The 10,331-nt window shown below is 46.2% G+C and overlaps 1 protein-coding gene across 1 annotated transcript; it reads left to right on the plus strand.

Annotated features, from left to right (window-relative positions):
• Window positions 1-6,084: 6,084 nt before the first annotated feature.
• On the plus strand, window positions 6,085-9,594 carry LOC147971285 (uncharacterized). Its single transcript, XM_087522759.1, has 7 exons — window positions 6,085-6,955; window positions 7,043-7,234; window positions 7,655-8,591; window positions 8,773-8,871; window positions 8,952-9,020; window positions 9,102-9,167; window positions 9,258-9,594. The coding sequence occupies exons 1-7, from the start codon at window positions 6,085-6,087 to the stop codon at window positions 9,478-9,480; spliced, it is 2,457 nt and encodes an 818-aa protein (XP_087378885.1). The 3' UTR covers window positions 9,481-9,594.
• The last annotated feature ends 737 nt before the right edge of the window (window positions 9,595-10,331 follow it).

The raw sequence follows: 10,331 nt of genomic DNA on the forward strand, positions 1-10,331 counted from the left end.
CATCTAGCATAGCAAAGATAGTAGTGATTTCGAGGGTATGATCATCTTGCCTGCAAAGTTGTCAGAGTTGACTGGATCCTCGAAAGCAAACTCAATGGGCTCCTCGTTAGCGAACTCGTCTCCCAGCTCTACCCAAACAAGACAAACAAGCAACAAGGACACAATCAACCACGTGCAAACTCAAACAACATGATGCAAAGATGGTATGCTATGCAGGATGCAAATATGTGATGAATATGCAAGATTTGACAAGGAATGAATGAACCTAGCCTCAACTTGTAAATCCAAGTGTTCCACTGGAAAGATGAGATGAAATCGCTTGAAAACGATATAAAGATCACCGGAATCGGAGTTACGGTTTGGAAATGGCAAGCAATTCAAATATGACCATGTTCTGCGATTTACAGCAAGTAGCCATCTAAATGCAACAAGATGAACATGCTACAGCACCCAAACATGGCATCAAAATACATGGCAGGGATCCATTCATGATGCTTAACAAAATACTAGCACTGAGCTACGGCCAATTCATCCATTAACAGGTTCAAACAAGCATGGCAAAAATGCATTCGGTAAACAGATTTCAGACTTAGTGAAATTAACACTTGTCTGGAATTTCAGATCAGATAGCACACTTTGGAGCATGAAAACTATAAGCTACAGGACCTGAACATGGAAAAGTATAGCATGGCATGGAGCTACACAAAGATCTTAACAAAAGTCCCTTAGTGACCTTGAGCCAAAAGGGATCAGAAGATACATTTGCAAGCATGTGAACATGGCAAAAAACATAATCAGTTCTCAGACTTAGTGGGAACTGGAGCATGCTGAAACAGATATCAAGTAGGCATGTATACGAGCTCGATACACTCACTACAGAGCAAGTCATGACAATCTAAGCTACACCCGTCAAGAATACACAAAATACAAGCTAGACAAGTCAAGAACAATAACATAGCATGCACGGATCAACTACAACATCCTCGGTAAAATCGCTAACAAGTAGACAATCTGCCCAGATTCACGAAATGACAAAAGTAGAGCTCGATTGACTCAAGCTAGGGTGCTCCATAATTGCAAACAAAGACATGGATGGATAGAGAACTACAAGATTAACAAAACATTCTTACTGATCATCCTCAAAAGAGTCACGGATCACTAGGAAACAACATGGACATATGTCATAATGAGATAAACAGATCAAGGACTTAGTGGAAATGCTAAGTCCCTGAAATCAGCATTAACGAATGCACCACTTTGCAAGCTTGTGCTAGTCACCACACACATCCCAAAAATACATGGGTTGCACCTCTGGATAGATGGCAAAACTTATAACAAAACTCATGTAGAGCTCAGGGGCATATCATGCACACAATAATCATGGCAAAAAATGACAAATATCTAATTAGAGCAGCAGATCTGACAATTAACTCAATAGCATTCTTCCAACAGCATTTCAGGCATCAAGATGAACTCAAATGAAAATGATGCAATGAGATGAAATGATGTGCTCTCTGAGACGAACATTTTGATATGCTACACGCCCAAGACGAAGTTACGGATGAGGAGTTACGATGCGATGAACATAGCCAAAAATATCTGAGACTTGTAAAAAAACCTCCCAGATCTAGGGTTCCTCGGCGCGCGAACCGAGGTGGCGGCGCACGCACTCCGGCGAGGCAGGTGGTGGCCGGGGTCGTCGAGGGATGGCCGGATCGGGCCGGCAGCGGGTGGAGGCGGCGATGTGGGCGCACGGGCCACGTGGTGCCCTGCAATAGGTCCAGGCGGGCGGCGGACGATGTCCGACCGGCACGGACGTGTCCGGCGCGGCGCGAGGTGGCGGATCTGGGGTTAGGGACGAGGGGTACTGCGAATTTCAGGAGGGTGGTGTATATATAGGCATAGAGGGAGCTAGGAGAGTCCAAATGAGGTGCGGTTTTCGGCCACGCGGTCATGATCGAACGCTCTAGATGATGGAGAAGGTTTTGGTGGGTTTTGGGCCAACTTGGAGGGGTGTTGGGCTGCAACACACACGAGGCCTTTTCAGCCCCTCGGTTAACCGTTGGAGCATCAAACGAAGTCCAAATGGTACGAAACTTGACAGGCGGTCTACCGGTAGTAAACCAAGTCCGCTTGGCAAGTCTCGGTCCAATCCGGAAATGTTTAATCCCCACACACGAAAGAAAGGTAGAAATGACCACCGGAGGAGAACGAAGCACCGAAATGCAAAACGGACAACGGGGAAAATGCTCGAATGCATGAGATGAACATGTATGCAAATGCAATGCACATGATGACATGATATGAGATGCATGAAAACGATAACAATACACGGAGACAAAAACCCGAACCCAAGAAAATAAAATAACTTAACGCCGGAAATGGCAAGAGTTGGAGTACATATTGGGGAAATCATATCCGGCGTGTTACAGGTGGTCCCTGCGATCGAAGGTGATCGGACAGGAGGACCATGGGTTGAACTTTGGGGTGACTGGCTCCAACGCATATACGTCCCTAAGCGCACGCTTCCGCTCCCTCTTGGGGATGTGGGTTGCGTATATCATGTTCACCATCCGTACTTGTGGGGGGAACCTCTTCTGTCCTCCGGTGTTCGGCTGCCGGGGCTCTACCTCGTCATCGCTATGTGGCCCCTTATCTTTGTTTTCGGCGTTTAACTTGTCGGCCTGCTTGAATACCCAACATTCCTTGTTGGTGTGGTTGGCTGGCTTGTCGGGGGTGCCGTGTATTTGACACGAGCGATCGAGTATGCGGTCCAAACTGGACGGGCCCAGAGTGCTTCTTTTAAATGCCTTTTTCCGCTGACCGGGTTTAGAGCCTTTGAATCCGGCATTGACTGCCGTATCCTCGGTATTGTCGCTGTTAATGCGGCGCTTATGTTTGTTGCGACGTGACCTGCCATTGCCGTCCTTGGTATCCGAAGTACCATGGTTCTTTGATATGTTATTACTGCGAGCCAGCCAGCTGTCTTCTCCCGCACAAAAGCGGGTCATGAGGGTCGTGAGGGCTGCCATAGATTTCGGCTTTTCCTGACCAAGGTGCTGGGCTAGCCACTCGTCGCGGATGTTGTGTTTAAAAGCTGCTAGGGCCTCTACATCCAGACAGTCGACGATTTGATTTTTCTTTGTTAGGAACCGTGTCCAGAATTGCCTGGCCGATTCCTCTGGCTGCTGAATTATATAGCTCATGTCATCGGCGTCTGGTGGTCGCACATAAGTGCCCTGAAAGTTGTCGAGGAATGCGGCTTCCAGATCTTCCCAACAACCAATGGACTCCGCTGGCAAGCTGTTGAGCCAATGCCGAGCTGGTCCTTTATGTTTGAGTGGGAGGTATTTGATTGCGTGTAGGTCATCACCGCGGGCCATGTGGATGTGCAGGAGGAAATCCTCGATCCATACCGCAAGATCTATCGTGCCGTCGTATGATTCTATGTTTACGGGTTTGAAACCCTCTGGGATTTGATGATCCATTACTTCATCTGTGAAGCATAAGGGGTGTGCGGCACCTCTGTACTGGGCTATATGGCGACGCAGCTCCAATGAGTCTTGCCCGCTGTGTTTGGCCCGGCCGGATTTACTTTTACTGTATCCGGCATCACGTTTATCGTCTCGCATAGTGGCGCGCCCTCGTGATCCATAGATCGATCTTGCATGTTTTGCTTTGTCCTCCAATACGTCTCGCAGGTCTGGTGTGTTTCCCCATGCCTTTTTATTTGAATGGAGTCGGGGTGCAGGCTGAGCTTTTGGCTGGAATGCCTCTCTATTGCGGCCATGAGGTGGCCGATCAGCCGCGTCATACGCTTCTTCCTCCAGTCGGGGTAGCAACCTGCATTTTGGGTAACTCTTGGAGGGGCGTTCGAGTTTATATTCCTGGGCCGCGAGGACTTCAGTCCATCTGTCAGCTAGCAGATCTTGATCAGCTTGAAGCTGCTGCTGCTTTTTCTTAAGGCTATTTGCCGTGGCTATAAGCCGGCGCTTGAAGCGCTCTTGTTCGATGGGATCCTTTGGCACGACGAATTCGTCATCGTCGAGGCTTGCCTCGTCTTCGGAGGGGGCATGTAATTATCATCCTCCGCCTCTCCATCTGCCGCTCTCTCTGGAGGGCTGGCTTCTCCATCCTCCTGTCCTAGATCGTGCTGGAGGGGATTGTTGCCATCTTCGGCACTATCCGGAGTGTTATTATCTCCTGTGCCGGTATCACCACTTTTGCTTTGGCGGGACTTAGAGCGGCGCTGCTGACGTCGGCGCTTGGGTTGCTTCTTGGAGGGGTCATCCTCCGCTGTCTCGTCGCCATTGCCTTCTTTGGGTGTGTCCACCATGTATATATCGTATGATGAAGTGGCTGTCCAGTGCCCTATGGGCAGTGGTTCCTCTTCGTCTCCTGCATCGTCTTCCATACCGTCGATGTCTTCGGAGTCGAAGTCGAGCATGTCGGTTAAGTCGTCGACAGTGGCTACTAAGTGGGTAGTGGGTGGGCAGCGAATTTCTTTGTCATCCGCATCCCAATCCTGCCGGACATAGTTCGGCTAGGATCCTCCTAACAAGGAGAGAGACCTTAATGAGTTCAGTATGTCGCCAAAGGGCGAGTGCTGAAAAACATCCGTGGAGGTAAACTCCATGATCGGCGCCCAATCGGATTCGCTAGGAAAGGGCGCAGGCGGTTCGGAGTCCATGGCCGGAGAAGGATCCGGCAGTCTGACAACACGGCTCTCGTGCAGGGTAAGGTTGATGTTCGGCTCGATCGCCGCTGAGGGTAAGGCCTCTGTGGCGGGGTCCATCCACCCGTCCATGGACGGCGCAACTGGCTCCGAATTGAGGGTCGGAGCGGCTGCCGGTGCGATCTCCTGAACACTGTTTGATGGTAGAGCTAAATCGTACTCATCATGACCGCGTGACGCACAAGGCAGAGGCTCGAATCCGTCGAAGATCAAGTCTCCGCGGATATCGGCCGTGTAGTTTAAGCTTCCAAACCTGACCTGGTGGCCAGGGGCATAACTTTCGATTTGCTCCAGATGGCCAAGCGAGTTGGCCCACAGTGCGAATCCGCCGAACACAAAGATCTGTCCGGGGAGAAAAGTCTCACCCTGGACTGCATCGCTATCGATGATCGTAGGAGCCATCAAGTCTAACGGCGACGACACAGAGGAACTCTCAATGAAAGCACCAATGTCGGTGTCAAAACCGGCGGATCTCGGGTAGGGGGTCCCGAACTGTGCATCTAAGGCGGATGGTAACAGGAGGCAGGGGACACGATGTTTTACCCAGGTTCGGGCCCTCTTGATGGAGGTAAAACCCTACGTCCTGCTTGATTTATATTGATGATAGAGAGAATTCCTTATTTGACACTACCTTAAAATGTGGTTCCTTATTTGACCCTGAAGAACTTTTTTTCCCTATTTGACATGTAGTCTAAATTTTCTTCCTTACGTGACATCACCGTCCGTTTTGTTATACCGTTCCGTTAAATTGTTTTTGGATGGACCAAAATACCCCCGTGTTAGTAGCTAGCCCACAAGGAGTTTTTACTAGAGTCGCTAGCCCACAAGCCCGATCCTGATCTGGCCATCCTCTCATCTCTCTGTTTCTTCGATTCCCCACCCCCAACCCTAGCGGCGGCAGCAGTGGGTTGCAGGCTCGTACAGCGGCGGCGGCGTGAGCTGAGGGGCCATGGCTCAAGGGGTGGCTGCGGGCGGAGGATCAAGCACAGCTGCAGGCGCCGGAGCAAGCACCGCGGCGGACGGCGACCCAGGCACGGCGGACGGCGGCCAAGGCAGGGCTGGGGATGGCTCGTCGGTGAGGTCTGCTGCTGGCAGCCATGGTGCGGCTATGCAGCACTTGCCGATGAGCTCAGCTGTGGGCGCAGGCCATGGCGATGTTGCGGGCGGTGCAGGCCATGGCGATGCTGCAAGGTTGGGCGTGGATGCAGGCTTGGGCCACGGTGCGGCTGCAGACTTAGAAGGGTGAGTTCCTTCCACAATTTCTCTTCAAATGCAGGATTAGAAGGAGGAGCAGGTTGACCCATATCCAGTAGCAATGCTCATGCATAAGTTTCTCTTTTATGTACAGGATGGATCCAAATTCTTGTTATGTACTGAAAATTAGATTGCTTGGCAACCCAAAAAAAGCTAGACAAGAGCCCATGTGCTTTTATTTCGAGAAGGTTATTGATTCCGACTTGACAAATTATGAAGATTTGGTTGAATCAATTATAGTGCAGTACCAGCCACGTTATTTGGAAGTTGCGCATGTTCACTACTATGATGAAGTTCTGAAAACGTTTCCAGAAATAAAATCAGACCAAGAGTTGATGTATATGTTTGAGAAACATGCTAAGTTAAAGATGGTGCAGATGTTCATTGTATATTGGGAACCCTCTGAACCATATGAGCCTATCATTGAGTATTATAGTGATGTGCATATCCAACCTAAGAACAACATAGACCAAGATGATGATAGTTATCTTCGCAAACCAATATCGGAGAATGAACATGTTGGGATTGATGAAGAGAATATGTATTTGAAGGAAGAACCTAAAGCTCTAAATATGGTTCTTTTTCCTGATAAAGAAAAGGACCAAGACTATGTTGCTGGTGGTGAGAGTGAGGATGAGAGTGAGGATGGGAGTGAGGATGAGAGTAAGGATGAGAGCGAGGACGAGACTGAAGTAGAGGAGGATGAGGAGTTGCATGAGGTAAATCATGCCCCAAATATAGAGTATGATAAGGATGACCCTCCTATGACTGAAGGTTTCATATATCCCAATATGAAGGAGTTTAAGTTGGCCCTTTCTCAGCATGCTATCAAACATGAATTTGAGTATAACACAGAGAAGAGTGCACCATGTAGGTTCAGGGGCTATTGTAAAAGAAGAGATGAAGATAATTGTCCATGGAGGATACATGCTTCTACAACGGATGATTTGTGTACCGTAGTGGTAACTCTCTAACTTTGCTCGTTTGTAAACATTTCTTGCATGGTTGTTTGAGAGTTTTTAGCTAACTAATTATATTCTTCTTTTGTAGGTGAAAAAAACCCTTTTGGTCATGATTGCTCTAGTGCAAGAAGGAAAAAGAAGGTGAAGAATGCAACTAAATACTGGATATGTGAGAAGGTGAAGGACTGGCTCATTGAAGATGCAACTCTAGGAGCAAAGGAATTGCTAAAGAAGCTTAAAGAACACCACAAGGTCAAAATCAACTACAAGAGAGTATATATGGGTAAGTTGCTAGCCTTGAAGCAACTATATGGTGATTGGGATATCAGCTTTGACAATTTGTATAGGTTTAAGGCACAAGTTGAAAGTTGTTGCCTCGGTAGCATAGTCTAGATTGATCATCACACAATAAATGGTAAAATCAGGTTTAGAAGAATTTTTGTTGCTATGAAACCTTGCATAGAGGGGTTCCTTAGTGGCTGCAGACCATATTTGGCAATAGATAGCACATTCTTGACGGGCAGGTTCAAGGGGCAGCTGGCTAGTGCTACCGCCATTGATGGCCATAATTGGATGTATCCGGTTAGTTTTGGAGTCTTTGATTCTGAAACTAACGAGAATTGGATTTGGTTCATGCAATTGCTAAGATAGGCCATAGGATCACCAAATGGGTTGGCCATATGCACCGATGCTGGTCAAGCAGTAATGACAGGGGTGAAAGAAGTGTTCCCAGAGGCGGAACATAGGGAATGCATGTTTCACTTGGTGACCAACTTCAAGAAGAAGTTCCATGGGAAGGTGTTTGATGACCACCTTTGGGCTGCTGCTTACTCATGGAACCCATATTTATTTGACAAACATTGGGTTGCTATGGAGACAACAAAGCCAGCTGCAACTGCATATATAAGGAAGTGGCACAATAGGTTGTGGTCTAGGAGTCAATTCTCAACTATATGCAAGGTAGACTATGTAACCAACAACCTGGCTGAGAGCTTTAACAATTGGATTAAGCACCACAAGTCCTTGAACTTGGATGACCTCTTTGATAAGGCGAGACAATTGATTATGATATTGTGGAACCGAAGGAGAAAAGTAGCAAAGGAGTTAGATGGTTTGATTCTGCCCCACATAATTAAGAAGATGAATGCAATGACCAGGGAATTAAACTTGGAGGTGGTAGAAAGCTCAGAAGAAGTGGCTGAAGTAACTGCATTAGGTGGTAGTGGCTTTAGGTTTGTGGTCAACTTGCAAGAGGGGACATGTTCTTGTCGACAATGGCAAGTTTCTGGCCATCCTTGCAAACATGATCTTGCATTCATCACGTCACTTAGCAATGCACACATACGACACTATGTGGACTTGTATTTCTCCGTTGACAAATATAGAGCAGCTTATGCCCAACTAATTCCAGCTATGCCGGACAAGACCCAATGGCCTAAATCTGACCATGGATTCTTCATGCATCCACCACTATTGAAGGCCACGGCTGGTAGGCGTAAAACTGAGAGGTACAAAGGTTGCGGTGAGAAGAAAAGGAAAAGTGGTCAACACTTATGCCCTATTTGTAAGGAATATGGGCATCATTGGCACAAATGTAAGAAGGGAAATCCAGAGGACATTGCTGCAATGATGGCTGTGAGGTACTCCCTCCATTCCGAATTACTTGTCGCAGGTATGGATGTATCTAGATGTATTTTAGTTCTAGATACATCCATTTTTACGACGAGTAATTTGGAATGGAGGGAGTAGTATAGATTTACTCATTTTTGCATTATTCTTCCAACTATACATGTTCAATACTTTCCTATCTCTTGTGTGTAGAGAACCACCAAAGAAAAGGACAAAGACAACCAAAACAGTTGAGTTATCCATTGTGCCTTGCGAAGATGGAGTACCAACAAGAATGTGTTTTCCCCCAAGGTTCGTAATTTTACACTTGTGCTCATAAATACATGAAAACAATGTTTGAATTGTAAGTACCTTTCTGCTCACCATAATAGCAAAAGCTTGGAAACTACAACCAAAAAAAGGGGGAAACATGCTAACTCTAGTGCTGGAGCATCAAAAAGGTGATTACAACTAGTTCAGATTTTGAGATTTAGTTAAATTAAAACTTGTTCTGTATTCTTATTGCTTTCTTCTCACCATAGCAAAAGCTTGAAGAATACAAACAAAAAGGGAAAAGGGGGGAAATCTGAATCGGTTCGATCCAAGAGGTATTGTTTCTCTTTTTAGTTGACATGTTATGAATATTTGTTTGTTTTCAATTGCTAAAAACTACTGCTGCCTTACATGCCTAAGTGCAGATCAAGAACCGGCTCAAAACAGCCGGAGCCAATTTCCATCGAGTTTCATATGCACGACGATGAAACAAATGTTCCTGTGAAGGTTAGGGGCAAGAGTAAGGAGTGCACTGAAAAGATTCCTATGGTGCCACAAGACAGCCCAGCAATGTGCACAAGAAGCAAAAAATTTAACTCTGCAAGCCCTTCAATGAGCACAAGAAGCAAAAGGCGGCTCAGTTTGTGATTCTCATGTTTTCCTTAATGTCATGGTTACTTTTGGATGTCCTTTTGTGCTGCTCATGTGATGTACTTGTGGACCTGACCTCATATGTGAAACAGTATGTGATGCATGCCAACTAGTACTGATGCATGTGGTGAATGTGAACCTAAATGTGATGTATGTGTGAACATGGCTGCTTCTGTTTGTTGTTCATGTTGTGATGCATATTGTGTGTATATATGTACATATATATGTGAATTGTGTGAGATATGGGATCAAATTACAGGGGAGGTTTTGCCAAATTTTCATTTTTTGAATTAAAATGAGAGGACAATTTTTTGGATTGAAATCAGATCATTGTCCAAGTTATGGGGTCTCAATTGGTCATTTAACATGACCAAATATGTAACATAAGTGTATATATTGTAATGTACAGATTTTTGCTCACTTTATGCACCAGGGGTAAAAAGGTATTTTCACATCTGTCTTTAACACCGTTAGTGAACAAAATGCACTAGAGTGTCATATTGGGAAAAAAATTTAGTGCATGTGTCAAACAAGGAAGAAAATTTTCTTCAGGGCCAAATAGGGAACCACATTTTAAGGTAGTGTCAAATAAGGAATTCTCTCTTGATGATATGGGTATTACAAGAGTTGATCTACCACGAGATCGGAGAGGCTAAACCCTAGAAGCTAGCCTATGGTATGATTGTATGTCGTCCTACGGACTAAAACCCTTCGGTTTATATAGACACCGGAGAGGGTTAGGGTTACACAAGGTCGGTTACAAAGGAGGAGATATCCATGTCCGTACTGCCTAGCATGCCTTCCACACCAAGTAGAGTCCCATCCGGCCACGAGACGAAGTCTTCAAT

This window comes from Triticum urartu, chromosome 5A (genome assembly GCF_056163025.1).
Source record: "Triticum urartu cultivar PI428250 chromosome 5A, HENAU_Tu73, whole genome shotgun sequence".
In the NCBI taxonomy this organism is placed as follows: Eukaryota; Viridiplantae; Streptophyta; class Magnoliopsida; order Poales; family Poaceae; genus Triticum; species Triticum urartu.

Excerpts from the sequence above, each read along its gene's own strand:
- LOC147971285 (XM_087522759.1), top strand. The coding sequence starts at position 6,085 with ATGGATCCAAATTCTTGTTATGTACTGAAAATTAGATTGCTTGGCAAC. Across the intron at positions 8,872-8,951 it reads AGAATGTGTTTTCCCCCAAG|CAAAAGCTTGGAAACTACAA; the intron begins GTTCGTAATTTT and ends TCACCATAATAG. Across the intron at positions 9,021-9,101 it reads AGTGCTGGAGCATCAAAAAG|CAAAAGCTTGAAGAATACAA; the intron begins GTGATTACAACT and ends TTCTCACCATAG.